Raw genomic sequence first — 23,783 nt, 5'->3', positions numbered from 1 at the left:
TGCTCCGTCAGTGAAAAAGATCACAAGCGCGTAGTTAAGCAGTTTAGACGTGATCCGAGAAGTTCGGTCCGGGATGTCGTCAATAAGCTGAATTTGTCAAGTTCATTCATCCAGCGGACCAAGCAGCGGGAGGGCCTGCGTACATACAAGGTTCAGAAGGCTCCTAACCGCGACGAAAGGCAAAACATGGTGGGGAAGACGCGAGCCCGGAAGCTATACACCGAAATTCTGACGAAGTCGCATTGCCTGGTAATGGACGACGAAACCTACGTCAAAGCGGACTTTCGTCAGCTGCCGAGCCTGTTGTTCTTCTCCGCAGAGGACAAATTCAGCGTTCCGGAGGAGATTCGCAAGCAGAAACTATCCAAGTTTGCCAAAAAGTACATGGTGTGGCAAGCGATCTGCTCTTGCGGAAAGCGGAGCGCCCCCTTCGTGATGACCGGCACGGTAAACGGGCAGGTTTACCTTAAGGAGTGCCTACAGAAGCGCTTACTACTACTATTGAAGCAGCACGAGGGCCCGACCATCTTCTGGCCGGATCTCGCTTCGTGCCACTATTCAAAGGACGTGTTGGAGTGTTACTAAGCCAACGGGGTCACGTTCGTGCCAAAGGAAATGAACCCGCCCAACGCGCCGGAGCTTCGCCCAATAGAGAAATATTGGGCGATTATGAAGCAGGCCCTCCAGAAGAGCCCAAAAGTTGTCAAATCGGAGGTGGACTTCAAGAGAAAATGGATTTCTGTTAAAAAAAAACTACACTATACGTTGTACAGAACCTTATGGACGGGGTAAAGAGGAAGGTGCGAGCATACGGGCTTTGGCTCGAAGTATGAATAAAAAGAAAATGCCAAAAGTTGTTTAATAGTTTTAATTTTACTGTCTAAAATTTTCAAAAGGATCGGTCTACTGGGCGAATTTCCACAGCGTTTTTTTCGTGATGCAATTTGATGTGACACACCCTTTATTGTGAGATGAAACGTCCGCAGCACATAAACCGCTGGTCATTGATATCAAGAGGAAATGAAAGCAAGTGATTCATGTTTTTCTCATAATAACATTCACTTGTTACCTGTGTTTGAATTATATCAATTCGGAACTTTTATGAGTTCCAGTGAAACATCACTCTTAAAACCGTTACATCATAACGGTGCAATTGTGTAACACATTACCACCTTCTTAAAAATATTCAATAACCCATTGAGCCGTAACCATCGAAGGATTGATCACTGTATCGTTCGCATGATCGCAACAATTCCGCTTGGTGATAACCGTCTTTACGATCCATTCCACACACACACACAGTTTATACAGCGTTGATTTATTTATGGCTACCGTCAAGATACAATCGAAATTAGTTGCATTTCAACAACTCCAACTCGTCTGTACGAAAGATGCACATTTCATAACTTTCTTTCCGTTGTATTGCACTCCTCTCAATCCGTAGGCACTCCCATCAATCCACCCCTGGTCGATTCCGGAGAGGATCCACACCCGAGCCTGTCCGATTGGCACGATTACGAGCCGAACCTTGAGTTCGATGATACCGAACTGTCCCAGACGGCACCCGAACCCGGAGGCACGGTGGTTTTCGATGAGGACAATTATTCCGGTGAGTATAGTATGCTTGGGTGAAGTTGGGTCTTTATTGAGAAGGATTATGTGAGTCGGAATTACCATTTCATTCGACACTTTATCTTGAATGGTCACGGATTAGCTGAAAATGTGTGGTACGTTCCACAGAATATTCACTTTAGCACAGTATATACCGCGGTAGGGTAGGATAATTTATTTATTCAGGCAATCAAGGGTGAAAAATGGCGATAAGCTAGCCCAAGTCTGTATAAATAATAAGGGATTGTTGAGTTTCGGGGAAAATCGATTATTATACTCACGATTATCTTGAGTGAATTTTAAAATTACACTTAGGTGTATTTCCATACTCAGTATCGGTTACTGATAACATGAACATACGATTATTTGAATGACAGGACTCATACCGCCAATAACAAAACACCGCAACCTATTGAAATCAAACCATTGCCGTTGTGCCCTTTTCGAAACGCTTGTCTGCAGTGATGAATACCTTCAATCAGTAATGTCTGTGTAAGCCTTTTTGCTCAGAAATGCCAGTTCGCCATTGTTCGGTACGGTGTTGTGACGTAGTGCACACACTTGTAGCAGCCGCTGCCACGTTCATGAAGCTTCATATCAGTTACTTTTGTAGTTTCCAGCGGCAAACGGTTCCAACCCACTGAACCCCGATATTAATTATACATTTTTGTTCATACTCTTTTTTCTCCATTCCATTGCAAATCGCCAGGCGAGTTCGAAGCGGTATCGGAGGACGAAATTATCAAAACCACACTCGACCCGGACAATTACGAAGAGCAGCTGAAAATGATTGAGGTACGTACGTGTACGCGATGTATGGTCTCGATTACGTGTCGACAAGGTCCATGGCTCAACCCAGTTCGAACTTCCTCAGTTGGACCAGTTGGGCCATTCATCTGCTGAAGATGGACACGAACAGTGGTAGTGATTGATTGATGTGTGAGCCTCCTTTCTTACTTTTAGCCCGACGAGAACGCCATTCGAAAGGAATTCAGACGACGAAAGTTTATCGAATTTATCGGTACGGATAAACACGGCCAGCCGATTATTGCCATATACGCGTGCAGTCTGCCAGAGCGGAAAGACCTCAACACGAATATTTTCATAGAGTGAGTCATATTCATATTATCTGTCTGTATGTGTGTTGGTTTGTACGGGTTGTGTTATCATTCAATTAGCGACAACTTGCGACGACGACGACGAGACCAAGAATAGCCCTTTTTCTTGACCGATAATCGGCTTTAACTGTGGTGACATTTTTTGCTCCCACACACAGCTGTTTACTGTATTGTTTACTAGGTGACTTTTCTACGTGGACACTCGTCAGAATGCAGATGCTAGTGATTACGTTCAGTTGGTGCTAATTAGTGTTATGATAGTGGTATCTAGTTGAAGTGTTTAGCAGGCAATGGTAAATGAAAAAATAAGTCCTCGAGATCAACATTATGTGATTCTATTTCAACAGGATTCAATTTTTTTTTTGAACGATGATTTTGAGATAGTTCCATACTGCCGTTCTACGCAAAGTTATCCCATGTTCCAAAATCAGCAATTGAGAAAAACGCATTCTAACTATTTGTCTACCAGAAGCTTTAAGCATTTCGGTTTAGCAATGCACTGGATTTTTATAAGCAGAGGGCTATTGTTCAATGAAATGTGAGAAGATCCCCTCATTTGAATCACTCAATCTTGGTTACAGGCTTAAACATTCATGGTGGGACACTTATGCCAAGAATATAAACTTGGAACAATTGAACTTGATGTTTTTTCTAATACTGGGAACAAACAATAAGTTTTTTGTGTTTTTCCGAAGGATTATGCATAAAAACATCGTTTTACGAAAAAGGGAGTGATCTGCAACATCTTTACAGAATATAAATCTCATTGTTATCAGGCATTTGCTAACAAGGTGTACACGTGTTCTGTTAAACCTTTTTTTATTTGTTTGAGAATTAGTTCGTTCTTTCAAACCAGAAATGAGTACGTAAGCCCTGCTGAAAGTGACATGAAATTCTTGTACTTGTACTTGATTTATTTGATATGAATCTACAAAAAATATATGGTGGGACAGTTATGAATGTATTTTTTTATTTTTATTTTATTTTATTTACAACAATCAACAGGTTGAAAGATCCCTAATGATCATCTAAGAACAATCTTATTCTAACTTGCTGGAGCTTACGGAGAAAGTGCATTTTTATTACATCCCTCGTAACATTAAAGTCGACGAGTTCGATATGTTGATTGAATACACGAGCCATGCTTGCAACAGGCTCATGGTAAGCATAGTTAGTACGCCCTGCAGGAAGGCGAAGAAAATCCTGATTTTGTAAATTTCTTCTTCGGGTGTTGAAGTTAACCTGTCGAAGTAATACCAGGCCATCGATGTTTCCTTGGATGAGATCAAAAACAAACAGAACTTTTGCTGTATTACGTCGTTCGTTAAGCAGACTTAATTCTTTGAGATTGCAACGATCCTCGTAGCTAGAGAGGTTCTGAGAATCATTTCAGGGTAGGCGGCGTAAAGCGAAGCGTACAAATTTGCGTTGGATGGACTCAATTCTCTGGATGCTGTTTCCGTAATACGGAGCCCAAACTACGGATGAGTACTCCAAGATTTGAAGCTTTAGAAACTACGTATGAAATATGTTCTCGGGGTGTTAACTTTGAATCCAAAATAATTCCTAGGTCCTTAATGTTTGTAGTTCTATTCAGAGTAGATCCATGTAGCTTATAAAGGGTATGTCACATCAAATTGCATCACGGAAAAAACGCTGTAGAATTCTAATTTTTAGGAATTATATCTTCAGCTTTCGCTTATAATCAGATAAGAGTGTATAGATCACGTTGGCAATGCTTCACTGTCAATTTTTCGTAAATTTGGAAAAATGTCGTCGAACGAAAAAGAGCGTCGTGAATTAATCCTGTGCACTCATTTCGAGAATCCGGAGTTGTCACATCGGGACATCGGTAAGATGCTGGGAATCGTCCAATCCACGGTCAGCAGAGTACTGAAACGATACTTCGAGAACCTAACCATCGACCGGAAGGTGAAGAACGGCAAAAATGGATGCTCCGTCAGTGAAAAAGATCACAAGTGCGTAGTTAAGCAGTTTAGACGTGATCCGAGAAGTTCGGTCCGGGATGTCGCCAATAAGCTGAATTTGTCGAGTTCTTTCGTCCAGCGGACCAAGCAGCGGGAGGGCCTGCGTACATACAAGGTTCAGAAGGCTCCTAACCGCGACGAAAGGCAAAACATGGTGGGGAAGACGAGAGCCCGGAAGCTGTACACCGAAATGCTGACGAAGCCGCATTGCCTGGTAATGGACGATGAAACCTACGTCAAAGCGGACTTTCGTCAGCTGCCGGGCCTGTTGTTCTTCTCCGCAGAGGACAAATTCAGCGGTCCGGAGGAGATTCGCAAGCAGAAACTATCCAAGTTTGCCAAAAAGTACATGGTGTGGCAAGCGATCTGCTCTTGCGGAAAGCGGAGCGCCCCCTTCGTGATGACCGGCACGGTAAACGGGCAGGTTTACCTTAAGGAGTGCCTACAGAAGCGCTTACTACCACTATTGAAGCAGCACAAGGGCCCGACCATCTTCTGGCCGGATCTCGCTTCGTGCCACTATTCAAAGGACGTGTTGGAGTGTTACTAAGCCAACGGGGTCACGTTCGTGCCAAAGGAAATGAACCCGCCCAACGCGCCGGAGCTTCGCCCAATAGAGAAATATTGGGCGATTATGAAGCAGGCCCTCCGGAAGAACCCAAAAGTTGTCAAATCGGAGGCGGACTTCAAGAGAAAATGGATTTCTGTTAAAAAAAAACTACAACCTGACGTTGTACAGAACCTTATGGACGGGGTAAAGAGGAAGGTGCGAGCATACGGGCTTGGGCTCGAAGTATGAATAAAAAGAAAATGCCAAAAGTTGTTTAATAGTTTTTATTTTACTGTCTAAAATTTTCAAAAGGATCGGTCTACTGGGCGAATTTCTACAGCGTTTTTTCCGTGATGCAATTTGATGTGACACACCCTTTAATCAAATCGTATCGTTGATCTTTTCCGAAAGAAAGAGATGACAGAGCACTTTGAAACGTTGAGCGACATACGATTGGATTCACACCAATTGACAAACGTTGTCAACTGTTTCTGGAGAAATCCGGCATCATCGTAGTTTTACAAGCACATAAAAAGTTTGGAATCATCCGCATAAGAAAGCTTCTTACATAATAGATTCAGGTTGACGTCGTTGAGGTACAGCAGAAAAATTAAAGGTCCCAAATGACTTCCTTGTGGAACACCAGATGTAACCTCGAATGGTAAGGACATAAAAACACGCATTGTTCGGCCGGTCAGATATGACTGCAGCCAGAGCGACAATGATCCATTGAAGCCGATGCGATGCAATTTAGCAATCGTGATTTAATGATTTAATGATCAATTTTTTTGTCGAAGGCAGCGGAAAAATCGGTGTATACGGCGTCGACCTGATATTTTGATTCAAGTGCTCTGGATATGAATGACGTATAAAGCATTAGGTTTGTTGAAATAGAGCGTTTAGGAACAAATCCATGTTGTTCTTCAACTATATAATTTTTACGTGTTGGATGAAATCGATGAAAGCAATTATTTCGAAAGATTTAGAGATGGCGCATAAACAAGCGATCCCGCGATAATTTTTCACATGCTTTCTGCACCCTTTCTTGAATACAGGGAAAACGTAAGACTGTTTCCATGCATTGGTGAAGATTCCACATTGAATAGAGCGATTGAACAATGTTGATAATGACAGAGACAAGCTGTCAGCGCTATGTTTTTTAAAAACAATGGATGGAATACCATCAGGACCAGAGCAAGATGATGCTTTTAGCTTCGAGCAGGCGTTGTGAACGGTTACAGGATCAATCACAGGATGAGGACCAATCTCAGGTAGAATTGGAGTATTTTCAGTTGCTATTTGAATAAGGTTGCTACTAATAGGTTCAGTTTCGAAAACGCGGCTAAATTGCCGACTTCGTCTTGTTCGTCGATCATAACTGATGGCAAACCGGATTCGTTTCTCTGTGTGTCGAAAAGCTTTTCGGATTCAACCTTAATTTGCGCTGAGCTCGAATTTGATATGCACCAAAAAGCTTCTTATTCAAAATCCTGTAGTTTTTACATGCATTCGCATAGTGAGACCTCCAAAAGTCGTTACGGTGTCTCGAGAATTTCCTCACTGATCCTCTTTTAATAGTCTTCAATCAGCGTAGGGTAGTGTTGGACCAGAGTGGGTGAACCGGTTCTTTCTTCTGTTTCTTCGGAACAAATTGGTCAATGCATATAGTAGAACATGTGAGACAGTCGTAGCATTTGCATCAACAGCATTTTGATCCAAAAGTTCATCCCATTTTATAGTTGCAAGGAAGCGGCTCGTCGATAAAAAATCCGCATACTGGTAATTGGGGTAAATGGAGTAGAATATCAATGTTGCGGATAAATTGAAAGACTTCACTGTATTTGAACAGCTTTATTTAGAATCGCTTCAAATCTGGAATATAATGCTAAGCTTTTAAACTAATAAAATTAAAATAATTATTGCTTACAAATCAGTGGCCTTTCCTTCTATCTCGGTCAAATGCTAGCTAGAATAAGTGATTTTTTTTCCATTTATGTTCCATAGCCTACTTGTTTTTAAAACTCTAGAAACTTCTATGGTTCAGGGTTGTCACTTCGTTCAATCGATGTATCTGCGCTAACATTCTCCCCCGAGTGAGGTCTATTGGCTTCACTAGCCGCACTGATTCCTACATCGATTACTGCGAGCTTAGATACTGGCCGACGGAGAACTCCTCCCGACGTCTTCACTATAGCTTGGCGTACATGGCCGTCCTGAGCTTTGATCGAATCGATCACACGACCGCGTATCCATCTGTTACGTTTCGTTTCATCGGCTATTAGCACCACGTCGCCGACTTGTACGTTTCTAGTTTCGTCGAACCACTTTATTTGCCTCCTGATTACCGGTAAATATTCTTTCAACCAGCGTTGCCAAAATCGGTTGAGTTGACGTTGTATGTGATTCCATGCGTCCTGTGAAGTTCCCTGTACAATATCTATGCCTGGTAGTTTGACTCCATTCGAGCTTCCTAACAGGAAATGGTTTGGTGTAAGGGCTTCAGATTCGATAGATTCTATAGGCAAATACGTTAGGGGTCGAGTGTTGACTATGCTTTCTGCTTCCAAGATTAATGTTTGCAGTTCCTCATCATTTAGTTTCCCTTCAGTATAGGCATCTCCCATCGCTGTCTTCACCGAGCGGACAAGCCGCTCCCAAGCGCCCCCCATGTGCGGAGCACCAGGCGGAATGAACGTCCATTTCGTGTTGGAGTTAGTAAAGGTTGCTTGGATACCGTTATTAATTTGTTCGCGAAGTATTCGTTCAGCTCCATGGAAGTTGGTGGCGTTGTCACTAAAAAATTCGACAGGAGAACCCCGGCGGCATACGAATCTACGAATACAGGAAATGCACGAAGCTGTGGTTAAACTGTGCACCATCTCGAGGTGAACTGCGCGCACCGTCAAGCACGTGAATAGTGCGATCCATCGCTTCACATTTGATCGGCCTTGCTTCACCAACAACGGACCGAAGTAATCGACTCCTACATAGCTGAAGGGACGATTATAGACGGCTAGGCGGGCTAGCGGTAACGGTGCCATCGGAGGAACGCTAGGAAGCGCCTTGCGTATCTTGCAGAGCTGGCAGTTTCTCCCTACACGCTTTACAAATGTTCGTAGTTTCGGGATGACATACAACTGACGAATTTCGTTTACAATTGTTTCCGAATTCGTGTGATGATAGAGACGATGGTATCGGTTAACTAAAAGTTCAGTACATCGATGACTTCTCGGAAGGATTAACGGAAAACGTACGTTGTGATGAATGTGCTTGACTGCTGCGATTCTGCTGTTCTGCCGCATCATACCTCGTTCATCAATTATCGGCATTAGTTGATACAATTTGCTTGACTTTTCAATCGATTGTTGCTTATTTCCCGGTAACGTTTGATTGTTTCTCAACACCATCACTTCATCTGCGTAAACTTCCATTTGCACCTGTTTAATAATTTCAGTTTCAGCTGCTTCGAATTCTTGCTGCATGATTAGTCCAATGCGTCTTTCTCCTTTTCTGCTAACGTTGTTCACGAATCGTAGTACGTAAGCCATGCAGCGTTGCAGTTTCTCCCATGTAGAGAATCGCTCATAGTCTATCAACGCTTCCCATTGGGTATGAAAATATACTGACGGTCGTATTTCATCGATTGGGTCCACTATTGGATCACTATAACTCGGCCATTCCTGCTCCGGTGAGCGTAAGAACTCTGGTCCATTGAACCACTGGCTGTCTTTACTAAAATATGGTCCACTGCCCCATTTTGTCGCTTCGTCAGCTGGATTGCATTCTGATGGAACCCATCTCCATTTATCAGTAGTCGTAGTTTCTTGGATCTCCCCTACACGATTTGCCACGAACTGTTTATAATTTCTCGGGTCTGCTCGAATCCATGCAAGCGCGACCGAATTGTCCGTCCACAAAATTCTTCTTCCTATTTGAATGGAATGGTTTTCTTGAATAAACTTCATCATTCTCGTTCCCAGGAGGCATCCTTGGAGCTCTAGTTTCGGAACGGTCATAGGTTTTATTGGTGCTACTTTAGCCTTTGCTGCGATAAGAGTGCACTGAGGCACGCCATTAGCATCGATTGTTCTCAAATACAGCGCACAAGAATATGCAAATAAGCTTGCGTCAACAAAAACGTGAAGTTCAGCTTCTTTGTACGTTTGCACCGCTGCATCCAAAAAATAGCAGCGAGGAATGCGAACACTCGCAATAAACGAAACCATCTTTATCCATCTGGTCCAGACTCCGTAGTGATCATCACCGATATTTTCGTCCCATCCAGTTCCAGCGCGCCACAAATCTTGCACCAGTATCTTCCCATGGATTAAGAAAGTAGATAAAATCCCTATCGGATCAAACAAAGTCATGACGCATCGTAGTACCTGCCGCTTTGTTGGTCGTTTGCCACTTTCCAATAGTGACTGAACTTCATCACTCATCTGAGTATTGAATGATAGATCGTCTTTCTCAGGGTCCCAGAGCATCCCGAGCACACGTTCAGTGTTGTGAATTGTTGTTATCAAACTCTTACATGTAGCAGTTTGCGTTTCCCCAAGATGCTCCAACACGCTTTTATTATTCGAAATCCAATTTTTCAGTTCGAAACCACCGTTGCGGAAAATCTGGCGAACTTCTTCAGAAACACGACAAGCTTCTTCTTCTGTACCGAAACTGTCTAAATAATCGTCCACATACGTGCTCTGTAAAATGCCTTCTGCCGCTCTGGGAAATTGATTGCTGTGTTCCCGAGCATTTTTGTTTTTCACGAATTGTGCCGATGCCGGTGAACATGTAGATCCAAAAGTCGTTACATCGGCCAGGTATATTTCCGGATCTCGAGTAGGATCTTCACGCCATAGAATTCTCTGTGAATGCTTGTCAGCCTCGCGCATCATAATCTGTAGAAACATTTCCCTCACGTCAGAGCATACCGCTATCTTGAATTGCCGGAAGCGGAATAACACACCTAGTAGAGGTACCAACTGGTCGGGCCCCTTCAACAAAACACTATTTAGCGACACTCCTTCAACTTTGGCCGCAGCATCCCATATTATACGTATTTTGCCCGGCTTTTTTGGGTTCATTACCGTCCCCACTGGGAGATACCAAATTCTGCGTGGGTTCGCTGACTCTAATTCTTTTTTTGTGGCTTTGTGAATGTAGCCTTTGCCTATGAACTCTTTAATCTGTCGGTGGATATTTTCTTTAAAAGCTGGATCGCGTGCCATTTTCCTTTCTATACATTCCAGTCTTCGCAACGCCATATAATAGCTATCTGGTAGTTCTATATAGTCGTCCTTCCACAGTAATCCTGTCTCAAACTTCTCACCAACTCGTACCGTGGTATGTTCGAGCAAATCTATGGCTCGCTGTTCTTCTCTAGAACGCAGGGTAACTTTCCCTGCTCCAATCTCTTCAAGATCATATAGCTGCTTCACGGCATCGTATAAATCTTTGTTTGTAATACACTCGCAAATATGAAGATTATATTGATTGGAAACATCTGGAACTTGCTTCCCGTAAACACACCAGCCGAGTCTCGTTTTTACTGCGACTGGTCCGTTTCCTTTACCTTGTTTTGATTTCAAAGGAACAGCTAATTGCAGATTGTCGAGCCCAATTAACAGCTTTGGTACAGCATTCTTATAACTCTGGATGGGCAACTGCTTGAGATAACTAAATTGCTTAACAGCTTCTTCCAATCGGAATGTCTGACTGGGCAGGTTCAGACTAGACACTGTGCGAACGTTCGACATATTAAATTTTTTCTGCGATCCGGTTCCGCCGACGGTAACGTTAATTATTTTTGATTCTTCTTCAATGCGTGAAGTATTGCCTGTCCATCGTAGGCACAGCGGCTGAGTTTCTCCGCTCACGCCTAACTGCTCTGCAATTTCGCCCTCTATCAGCGTTAGAGATGACCCTTCGTCTAAGAAGGCATACGTGTTAACGAAACCGGTTTTTCCATAAAGCGTTACAGGAACGATCCGGAACAGAACACTCGATCCAAAATATTGATGCGTGTGACTCTCAGCTTGTTGAGGTAGCGTGGTAATCTCTTTCCTCTGTCTTGTAGAGTGCAGCAACGGGTGGTGACGGTATTGGCAGCCATCAATATTGCAAAGGGTGTTACTTCTACACGATCGTCTCCCATGGTTAAATAGACAATTATAACACAATGACAAAGCTCTTATTTTGCGCCAGCGTTCGTCGATGTTCAAATTTCTGAAATCCTGACATTCTCGTATACGATGTCCAACCTTAGAGCAAAAGCTGCACTCGATCGTTTTGTTCCATGTCGACGGTGGAACGGCATCATCGTTCCCCGCATGAGAATTAACGTACACTCTCGTTTTCATTTTTTCTACATCGAATAGTACCACGCTAGAAGCATCACAAACAATATTTTCCATGTAGTCACTGAATGATTTTAAATCAACAACTTCAAGGTTTCGCTTGTAAGCAGCCCACATTAGCTTTTGATCGGCTGGTAATTTCCCGACAAGCTCTTGGAGGAGCATCGGGTTGGATAAATGAGCATGTTCGTTAGCTGCTACGATGTGGTCGCAAAGAGCTTGCACTGCCATACCGTACTCAATAAGTCCTTCCAGTTTGTCATGCTTCGGAGCTGTAATTTTGCGTATTTTCTCTAACAATGCGTTAATCAACAATTCCGGGCGTCCATATCTCATACGAAGCGTTTCGATAACTTGCGGTACCACTGCTGGTAATACCAATCGACTGCGTACCGTTTCGAGTGCTGGTCCCTTAAGACACTTATGTAGTCGCAACATATTTTCCCAGTTTGTGTATCCACACATTGTCGTTGTATGTTCGTAACTCGATATAAAGATAGGCCAATCTGCTGGGTTGCCTGAGAATGGGGGAAGCTCACGAGTCAACGATTGTCGCGCAGCAAGTTGTTGCGGTGTTGGACCATTCTGAGTGTACTCAGTTCGATTGTCTTCTGGTGGACGAAACCGTGATGATTGTACGTTGCTGCACGTAGAGCGCGCCAAAGGTTTACAATGGGGTTCACGATCAATCAAAGGAAGTTGTCGCAATTTATGAGCATCAATAGGATTTTGCACGAAATTGCGAAAATTTATACTGTTACACTGTGGCTCCATGGCGGGGATGATATTATCACTGTAGGTTTCATTTATATGAATTTCAGCTGCATTTTTCTCACCTGAATGTTGATCTCTGTATTGATTTGTTGTCCAGTATCCTTGTTGACTAGCCTGTAATGTTTTTCTCTGATCGACTGGTGTGACCCTGAGCTGCATTTTGCACTTCTGCAGTTGATGTTCAAATTCTTCCACTTGTTGCATGGTTGGAGAACCTCGAAGTTGGCAACGTTCAAACTGTTTTCCCAAATTCCGAAAATTTGTCACTGCTTCGCGACTTCTCTCGTCGATATTAGTGGACTGAGCGGCTGCTAGCGGATTCTGCAAACTTCCAACTGCGCCGTCTTCTTGTTCCATGTTCACGTTCGTATACTGAGCGGCTGCTAGCTGATTTTTTTGCCCATCTACTGCGCCATCTTCTTGTTTTCGTTCGTCGTTGATCCAATCAGCTACTCTTCTTCTGCTATCGCGATGACTTATCCGGCTACTGGTTTCTTCTGCATTGTCCATAAGCTGCTGTTGCTCATCCAGAAATTTGCTCTGAAGCGCGAGTTCCATCCGTTTTCTCTCTAGCTCCTGACGATCTTTTAGTCGGGCGAGATCCCGTGCATAACTGGAAACGGTGCAGCTTGATCCTACGCTTCGTAGAGGATTTCGTGTTAGCTTTGTGGTACACTTCGCACAAACCCAAGAACGATCGGTGATGGATTCAGTCACACCAGCGCATGAAAAGTGCCACCATTTATCACACGCATCGCATTGAACAAAGTCAACCTCATCTGTAATTGAGCAGCATGCAGCACATTCAGATTGTTCTGGAACTTTTTCTTCCTTTGATTTCATCATCAGCTCGATTATTTATTTGAAGATTTTGTTGCGGATAAATTGAAAGACTTCACTGTATTTGAACAGCTTTATTTAGAATCGCTTCAAATCTGGAATATAATGCTAAGCTTTTAAACTAATAAAATTAAAATAATTATTGCTTACAAATCAGTGGCCTTTCCTTCTATCTCGGTCAAATGCTAGCTAGAATAAGTGATTTTTTTCCATTTATGTTCCATAGCCTACTTGTTTTTAAAACTCTAGAAACTTCTATGGTTCAGGGTTGTCACTTCGTTCAATCGATGTATCTGCGCTAACAATCAACATGAGACAATTGAACTTGATGCTGTTCTTTTAAAAGCTAGGAACAAACTATAACTTTTTTTGTGTTTTTCCGGAGAGCTAGGCATAAAAACATCGTTTTATGAAGAAAAGTGAAAATTGTCAAAAAGTACCATGGGACAACTATGCGTAGAATGGCAGTATGAGTGCCGCACGTGAAACGCTAGTTGTATCAATCATATGATCTGAAAGTAACAAAAGAAATATTTATTATGAGAGCTCTCATTAAAATATGTACCATAAAACGAGAAGGAATTGAATAATTAAATAGTAAATTTCTATGCCCAGATGTAGAATTTATGTAGAATTGTGTTTTGTCTGACTACAAATTTTGGCATAACTCGACATGGTTTCTATGTTTTCAATGAAATATGCGTATAATTGAATACACAAGGTTTTTTTTTATCCAAAATATATATTTTTATCAAGGCTCATATGGCGTCAACCTGACGGGGCCGGGAGTTCAATATTTTGACAATGTTTGCTTACAACTATGTTAGTAATATGTAACCGATTACTCGCGGTTGACTCGAGGTTAGTATTACAAGTGTTCTCATAATTGGGATGTTGCGGTCTTCAATGCTCTGTACAAACAGTCATGGCCTTCGGACTTGTCCATTATCGTAAATTTGTAGAAATTTCAAATGGTTCCCATGACCAGATGGGTCGATTCCAAGACTTCACCATTTCAGAATATTCTCGTAGGATGATGTGCTTCTAATTAAAATTAAAAAATTGACATTCTATCGCCTCCAAAAAATATTAGCCTTAGGACTTGTCCATTTTCGTAAATTTCTTGAAATTTCAAATGGTTCCCATGACCAGATGGGTCAATTCCAACACTCCACTACCTCAAAATATTCTCGTAAGATGGTGAGCTTCCAATTCAAATGAAAAAAATGTCATTCCATCGCCTCCAACAAAAGTATTAGCCTTAGGACTTGTCCATTATCGTAAATTTCTTGAAATTTCAAATGGTTCCCATGACCAGATGGGTCAATTCCAAGACACCACTATCTCAGAATATTCTCGTAGAATGGTGTGCTTCTAATTCAAATGATAAAACTGTCATCCCATCGACTACAAAAAATGTCAGTTGTAATTAAAAGTTATTGGTATCTTCACCGACATTTTCTACCAAATCATCTAGATGACTAATAGAATAAAAATGGTTCCAATCAAAATCATTAAATTTACTAAGAGCTGCATTTAGATCGATCATCTATAATCTCTATAGAAAAATTCCTCATTAGTCAATTGTACGTCATAATTCACTGATGCATATATCATGTCATGATGTGAAATGTTGGGAACACTGATTTGACTAAATCTTAGCACACTTTCAAAATTATCAGTGATTACAAGATCTAGCTGGGAAGACCCTGTTGAATGAAAAAAAGTTGGTTCTTGTCCAACATTGAACAAACATAGTGATGTGAGCGTAGCATGAGATAGGTAGCATTATCCGCGAAAGCGAGTTCTATAGTAATTCGGTCGGCTCGGATCGCGTCATCCTAGCGGCTTGGGCCGCCTCGATTCCTTCTCCTCGTTGAATGGGGACTTCGCTCCCATTACATTGACCTCAGTATTTAGAATAACGAAAACGAAAAAAATCATTCATAATAGAAAAAAAAAATTCTGTTTGGTCGGTGTAAAGGCAGTATTTTTTAGTCTAGAAATTTGAAAAAAAAACAAAAAAAAATCCTTCATATTTCTGTAGTTTAGGTATGCAAGAATATGCTCTAGGAAGGACTTATCGAAAATCCTATTATTTGCCGAGTTAGAGCCATTTCGGTGACGCGGTAGCTAACCTGGTACGGCCATAACAATGAACTTCAAACGAGTTTTTCTCGAAACTAGTTTTTTCAAACTGGTGTCCGGAAAGGTAAGAAAAATCGTTTTTAACCACATTTTGTTTTTCAAACGGCCGCCATTTTGTCGAAACACATGTTTTTGACTTAATCGAGGTTTATGCGATAGCGGCATCTTTTCTGATTCATAATCGGTTCGATTTTTTGGTTTCAGATAACCAGAAGGGCTGGAATCGTGTACGCCATGACCCAATTTTATTTTTGTTTAACCCTCTCACTTCATCAACTCTCAACTATTCTAGTTATGAATATTTTATCTCCATCTTTTATTTTATAGTTAGAAGATAGATGAATAATAATGATATAATGGATAGTAATGCTTTATTATATTATTATATTAATAATGATAATTTATGCGTGTCTCTACACTAGAATACCCTCTTAAGTCAAACCGAACCATGTGACATTATTATGATTACGAAAAAAATAGAGTTTGAAGTTTTGTGCTATAAGAGGTTTTCATCGTGCATTCAAAACAATTTCGATCTGTTATTTCTGCTGTACGCGTGATTTTCCAAATCTGATAAATGCGGAATGTAGCTTAGGAAACGCTTAACCTAATGCAATCAACTACTCGAAATTTTCAATTTTGCGACTTGGTCCTCCCAGACTTAACACCGACCATTTTTTTTCTGTTACAGTTGTTTTCTGGAGTGATTTTTTTCCGGTCATGAATAATTGTGGTAGAACAAATATATAATCGCCTCCGAACTTACTATGTGTCAGCAGCGAAAAAGAACGACACAATTGTTGCAGTAAAACCGATGTTCGTATCATCAGCCTGAATAGAAGGATCATAAAGAGAAGGTTTTTTTTTCTTAATTGGCCTTTTCGAAGGTTGGAGGTGGATGAACTGAAGATGGAGATAATAGTCTCTAGAATACAAAAAGTAAAATAGAAGTCACCATTCAGTTGTTGTTCTGTTGGTTTATTCCCCCCTAAATTGTTCACTTCAAAATGCTCAACGTATACTTAATGCGTACATTGACTCTACGGAAACAATTTGCGACATACATTCTGTCAAATATATACCGAGAATTTGTGTTTTTGAAGAAAATGCTTTATTTATCATCTAAATTTTTATTATCACCCTCAAAATAGGTCCGTTGTGAAGCGATACGATTTTCCAGCCATCGACTCTTTTATAGTTGTGTTCAGGAATTGCCTTCAGTTCACGCTGCGAATTTGTATTTATGTCTTCAATGCTGTTCAAAACAGGTGCCACGAGTAGGAATGTACAAAATTGCATCGGAATTCGTTCAACAACACTCATTCACAGATAAAACTCACCCTTCTATTCTCCGTTTATGCCTCACTTTATTTGAGACAGAAAACATTTACCTATCATCTTCGCAAAGTTCATTCTCGATTTCCGCTCATCTATTCTCTGACAATTTTGCATTCTCTCATTTGCCTCTCGGAATGACGTTAAATGGTGAGAGAATCAAATTGGAAACTTTTGCTTGAGCCAGTGAGTGTCTCTGTAAAATCATCTGTTTTTCACTCAAATAGCAATCATTGAAGCTCCGATCGCGGCAGTAAAATATAGGTAGATAGTTGAAATCGAGTTGCTTCCTGTGCACTATTGCAATGACTTTTTTTTTTGTTTCTAGTATGAAACGATCTAAGCCAACGCAAAAGACCATAATAACGTAAGTTATTGGTTAGCAGGAAGGCAGATTCATGTGCACTTGAATACTGACAAAGAAAAGAGTAGAAGGGAAAATAAAATCATAAATACACGCAGATTGAGTCTATTTGGACTCACTCGTTATTTTGTATCGTGCGATCCTTCCAAAGAAGTATTCATTCATTGAATGTTGTTTTCCACTCCTTGTTTTGTTATGTTCACTCTCAGTCCCGAATGAAGATGATCGGAGAGTGAAGAAGGATTCATCGTGCAATCTCACGATTGCTTGCTGCATTCTTTTCGCCATGATTATTCCAAGCAGATACAAGAGTGATTTATAATTAGATGTGGAGAAATGAGCAAATAAACTTTTCCATACTTGCCCAAGAGGCGGTAATTTGAGTTTCGGAAATAGGAAAAAGTCATGTCCCGTCGTCAACAATTATGCGTTGGATGAACGTGGGATTAGAATTTGATCGTTCAAGCATGTCTTCAACCACTTGATTGCGATAAAATTTTTGAAGAAATTTGAGCTATTTTTGCACTAGTTGTGCTGCAAATGTTTTAATGTTTGGATCAGTTGAAGTGGTTGATGGTCGTCCTTGTTGTGACAAATCGTTCAACTCTTCTCGGCCGTCTTTGGAAACCTTTAACCATTCATACACCCGTGTTTTCGACATAGTTGAGTCACCAAAAGTTTTCTGGAACATTTTAAGCGTTTCGGCACAAGAAATTATGTTTGCAACATAAAAATTTATGCCTTTACCAATAGAATGTTCCATTCTATGCTAAATTTATATACGCAGTGATGAACGAGTCAATTGAATAAAACAACTACGAGGTCCTACGTCAAAAGAGTTGATCGAGTCCTGAACAAGTCTGTCTTGTTATTGGCATTGAATAAGGAATACCATCTGGTCGGAGTTGAAAATCAGGACACCTGTCACAGCTACGATTATGACCAAATCATTATCATTGTTTTGAGATATAAATAAAAAAGAACACGTTGTATGAGGTTCGCTCTTCCAGAGACCAAAATACTTAAATCATTTTTTTCTGTATTATAGTGACTTTCAAACACATTTGGCTGGTTCGTAACTTTACTTCTATTTTTGAACGAATGATAGGAGGCTGCCATACAAATGAAACACAAATTTCTGCATTACTCGAGAATGAATCAAGCAAATGAAACCAAATGTGGCATGTGAAGGTTTTACGGTGCAATAAATGTTTCTATGGTGGTTGGATTCTCCACCCCCCTCTCTTAAGAGGGGCTGCCATACAAATGAAACACAAATTTCTGCATTACTCGAGAATTGATCAAGCAAATGAAACCAAATTAGGCATATGGAGGTTTCAGGGTGCAATAAATATTTCTATGATGGTTAGACTATGGTGAATAGACAATCCTCCCCTCTCTCTGAGGGGGAGAGGACTGCCATACAGATGAATCAAACATTGCTGCATAATTCAAGAACTTCAAGAACTAATCAAGCAAACTGAACCAAATTTGGCATGTGGAGGTTTAAGGGAACAAGAAACATTTCTAAAGTTGTTCAACACTCCTCCCACCTTTCTGAGGGGAAAAAAATGACCGTTTTAGTGCTGTCTTTATTCTATCATATTTTCTGTATAAAACATTTATTCCATGTAACGGAGAAACATGTTATTTGCTAATGGTTGAAAAATCTTCAACGAGAATTGTGTCTGGAAATAATCTGATATTATAATGATGAATTTTGTTAGAAATACTAGGAATTTAATAGCAAAAGGTAAATTCAAAGGGGTCGATTAGAAGATCAATCAATGAACAGTTCTGCGATTGGACCCATGAACTTGCTCATAGTAAGAAAACGTGAATGTTTGAAGGTATTGATAAGAAAAAACAAATTTTGGGCGGGACAAAGTTTGCCGGATCAGCTAGTTTCTTATAAAAATCAGGACAAATGTTAGAATATGAAAAATAAATTAGAAAAATAAACACCCCAAAAGCATTTCAAAATCAGGACATGTCCTGCTTAATCAGGACAGATGGTAACCCTAGCATTGAATGACTTACACCTTTGTGATATATCAATCTATTCTAACAAAACTGTGAATAGAAGCTAATATGGCAATCAAACGGGATGAAATTTATATTCAAAAGCATGTATCACCTACTGGTGATGATCTGCGTGGAACAGAGACGAATGGTACCGAAGACGAAATTGTGAAAATTCGACAACTGACGGAAATGTCACATGTTTACAAACTTGAGCAAGCGTGCCACGGAAGCTATCAAACTTGAAGAAACTACTTGATATCTCTATAAACGAATTGAAGCTGTTTGAGCTGAGCAGATGTTAATTATCGCCAACATATTGCTCACGCGTGCGTATAATCAGCAATCACCGATGTATCGATCGCACAGTGGATTGCAACATTAGAAAGCCTGGGGGTAGAGTTTGCTGCAATTATAAACAAACGGAAATATCTTGTATCCGTTCAATCTGCAACGGTTAGAGGAGCCCGACAAAACAGAGAGAGTGACTCTATCAACACCTGCTACTAGAGCCGCAGTGTTTCTTCCAGACTGCTTCTGCTTCTATCATAAACAGACGAAATGATTACGCACGTTTTCCGACCTCCTGTCTGTTCTGACCATAAGGTGGGAAGATCACGGTGTACTACTGCTTTATTGTGTGTTTCCGCCTTCCTACGTTTTTCTTCGATCAATTTCATTGGTGATTTAATTTTTCTGGTGTGCACGAAAATTTATACTGTTCGATAGAAAACTCGATTTTCGGCGAAAGGATCAATGAAGCCATACGACCCATAAAGCGCGGTGGACGTTTGCACGATTTACTGTTGAACAAATAATCGGTCATCTCAGTTCGCAGATCTATTGCCTTTCGTGTGTAAACATAGGGAATACCCGTGTGAGCAGAACCGTCTTAGACAACAGTTGGTTCTATAGAATCTTGACCCCAATACAACACTGGCACAGTCAGCAGTCGCACTACGTTTCTACGAAATCATTAGCAAGCGGCGAATCGTCGTGGCGTAAGCGAGAGTGCCAAAAGAGTGCGATTTTCCTCTGAAGCCAAAGCACAGTTCACGCCCCCCTCCCAACGCATTTCACAGGAAAAACAAACTTCGCGGGAAAAAGTAGATAAACTGCGCGCGTACTCGCTGTGAGCCAGTAGCACACGATTAGGTCTGTCAACAGAGAGAAAGCAATTTCTACCCTACCCTCTTTCGCCGAAAGAAATATCGCTTGCGCAATCGAATTAAAATAAACGCGTTGCCTGATTGTCTCTCGGGGTGATCCCCGGCGCGCAGAACCAATGTGAGATCGGTTGATGTTTTCCCACGCACTTTCCACCGATCACGTTTGGGTTGTGATTTAAGCACCCTTCGCGGCTGGGGCACGGATGCTGTGTGGGATACAGAGTAGCAGGGGGATGTTCATTTCCTTATTACGAACTCAATGTATCAATAGTAAGCCCGATAAGTCGATGGGATCAAATTCCACAGCTCACAAATGTTTTGTTTATCTTTAGCGTCGAACTATTTTCATCGCTTCAACAGTGTGACCATCCCTAAGTCAACTGATCGAAGCGCCAAGTTGTGAGATAACACGTTTGTATGATTACTCTTGCTGTTAACTGTCTTTATATCCGTTTTTTTCTGGCTGTATGCAGCAGGTTTTCCCTCTTTTTCACCTTTCTGTTGGTCGGTTCGTACAACTGTGTGTGGGTGTTGGTGTGTGTGTGCGTTATTGTGTGAGTTTGAATTTTCTTTTTGGCTTCACTTTTCATTCTCTGCGCTGCAGTTCCGCACTGTGTCTTGCTTTATACTCTCCCACCGAGATCACAAATCTCGGCAGAATCAAAACTGAAGCAAGACCGGCAAGATCACATAGGCAAATAGTAGTCTAGTCCCGCATCAAAAAGTGGAAGTAGGAAAAGTGGCGAAAAGGTTTATTGGACCCAAATATAAACAGTGATTCACGAGTACCTGATTGCTTTTAGTGATAGGAGGAGACATTATTAGTGTAGTTTTATGGAATAATTTTTAAAACAAGGTGCGCAAGAAGTGCTTCAGCCGATGATGTGTTGTGTTCAAGTGTTTACAATATTTTTCTTTTTTTTTTCTCTATCTCGTGACCAACAGTTTTATCATCAAATCAATGGAAGAATTTGTCCAGAACGATTACATCATTGCGTACTTTCACCAGGGCATGAAGGATAACAGCAAACCGTCTCTGCAATTTCTGTGGAACTCCTACAAGGAACTGGATCGCAGCTTCAAGAAGAACCTGAAGCAGTTATACGTGGTAAGTGATTGAGCCAAACGTGTTTGACGGTTAGAGACATATCAACCGAATGAGGAAATCGTTAATTGATCAATATTGAAAACACTGAAAGCTAGTTGAAAAGTGTTTTTTGACATGTGGACCTACACGAAGCACGTTTCGATGTCCAACTTCAAATTCCATAGCATCGTTTGTCGCGCATTTATTGACACGAGACTTCCGGACGAACCGAAATATTAATCGGTTTGGGATGAAAACATTGAGCATGTGGATAAATTAAAAACAGCAGTAGGAGTGCAATAAAATTGGGAAATGAAGCAGATCAGAAAATGCATTTTCATAAAAGGAAAACAAAAGACAGATTCATTTAGTAACAGAAATGATTCATGTCAGCTCGGGCACCGAACCCAATTGCATTTTCAAAATTAATAATGCGTAATGGTATTCTACTGTGTGACAAATGAATTCCGACATTCTTGTGAATCATCAACAGCAACATTCCACAAACAAGCAAATGCGACGAATCCTATGATCACTGACACGGTTCTTCCGAGAAACAGTAGAGAATAAGCCCCACATCGGTCCCCTAGGGGCCAACGTTGACCTTTTTGGTAGGAAATCGCTGACTGACTGGGAGTGACAGTTACAAAATAACAAAATAGAAATATATACGGTTTGTTTTCGAATGTTTTACAAATTGTGACTACTTTCTAGTCGAACCTCTGACTATTTTCTATTTATTCGATCAGTATCTTTTGAGGCTGGGACCGACACTGATATTTTTTTCCAAAATATATATTTTTATCAAGGCTCACATGCCGTTAGCCTGACGGGGCCGGGAGATCAATATTTTGACGATTTTTCTTATTATCTATGTTAGTAATATAATATGTAAACGATTACTCGCGGTTGGCTCGAGACTAGTATTACAAGTGTTCTCGTAATTGGGATGTTGCTGTCTCCAATGCTCTGTACGTGTGCCCGACACGGGATACTTCCTATTGGGCTGCAGCTGACCAGTAATCAGCAACGCCCCCCTAGTCTGTATCTAGCGTGGTGCGTCTTCTCGACTCGAGAAAACCAGGATAGAATGGTCAGCTCGTGTAGAGCTGTCATGAGCGGTACAACCTTTGGCCCGTGTATCTGTAAAGAGTGTGTGTATGTATTGCACACTGATATTGTGCAAACGCTCTTGATGCGCGCTGAATGGAAAGCGCAGCAAGAAAAATTCGGGGCTTAACGTGTTAATCAGATTCGAGTTCGATCCTTAATATTTTTACATGCTAATCATTATCAGCATGAGTGAAAATTTTCGGGCTGGATTGCATGAGGAATCAGGAACTGTGGACAAACTTCCAGTGATAACATTGTCAAGCTGTGAAAAAAAAAAATGCAAACTTACAAATATATAATTGTCCGGTTTTTTTCGATGAAGAGCTCATACTTTCCAGGAGAACCTCAAAATATTTGATAATTCTGATAATTTGATGGAGCACGGTCTGGCGAATACAGCGGGTGTAATAAGGTTTTCCAGTTTAGGGTTTTTATCGTGCCCTTCACGGCTTTAGCGGTATTATTCCAACTATGCAAAGTTCAATTGTATCATTTGATGTCGGTAGCAAACTGTATTCTCCATTTCAACTGGTTTTAGTGGCTAATAGTACACCAATGGTACCCTTCTGGTACCACCACACACAGAGCATCGTCTCTCGGACGAAATTGAAAAAAAAAAACTTTTGAATTGTCGAAACCATCTCTTACGTGTTTCCACTACTGGAGCATGGTCATCATAAACTTCCACAAGCAAACGATGTACTTCGACCGCTTTTTTCTTCATATGAAATAACTAAAAAAGCGAATCCGCAGATGTTCTATTCTTTTTTTTTTAAAAAACGTTTATTAATCAGATTGCAAAAAAAACAGCGTAACAACATTATTTTGAAGTTTAATATCAAATAAAAAACAACTTCAACCGAACAATTTCAGTTTGCTCACTAGGGTAACTAGGGTAAAGTTTTTGGCTTGACAGAGAATAACAATAATTCCGATTTTTCTCGTTTTTTTAACACATAATCTTTGTCAATATAAATACATCGTGTCAAATGTTTTCTCATACAATTTCAAACTTCGTTTATTTTACATGAGGTATTCAGATCAGATTTGATTGGTTAATGTTTTGAATGAAAGATAATACTGGACGAACTCGATTATATACAGTCTCCGATTTATTTTCACTGTATATAATCGGGTCAAATTTTTTTTTTATGTAAAAGAAGAATTCAAAGAAGACCAAAAACTCCAGTATATTGCAGGAGGTGATAGACGACCATATTTGATGAAAAAGATCCTTTTACGCATTCGGTCAAATTTCAACAATGACAGAGTTATTGGCCTTTTTTTTGTTTCGGGGTTTGTTTG

At 40.8% G+C, this 23,783-nt stretch overlaps 1 protein-coding gene across 7 annotated transcripts in view; it reads left to right on the top strand.

The window, feature by feature from the left end:
• Nucleotides 1-23,783, top strand: part of LOC129769145 (rho GTPase-activating protein 68F) — an 82,493-nt gene that overhangs the window by 45,294 nt on the left and 13,416 nt on the right. For all 7 annotated transcript variants that reach the window (XM_055771230.1, XM_055771229.1, XM_055771226.1 and 4 more), the window contains 4 exons: nt 1,445-1,609; nt 2,321-2,406; nt 2,575-2,720; nt 21,224-21,386. In XM_055771230.1, the coding sequence (XP_055627205.1) occupies nt 1,445-1,609; nt 2,321-2,406; nt 2,575-2,720; nt 21,224-21,386 (560 nt within the window). The remainder of the gene's footprint in view (nt 1-1,444; nt 1,610-2,320; nt 2,407-2,574; nt 2,721-21,223; nt 21,387-23,783) is intronic.

This window comes from Toxorhynchites rutilus, chromosome 2, assembly GCF_029784135.1.
Source record: "Toxorhynchites rutilus septentrionalis strain SRP chromosome 2, ASM2978413v1, whole genome shotgun sequence".
NCBI lineage: Eukaryota > Metazoa > Arthropoda > Insecta > Diptera > Culicidae > Toxorhynchites > Toxorhynchites rutilus.
Note: the sequence above shows the minus strand (reverse complement) of the source record. Positions and strands in the feature narration are given on the sequence as shown.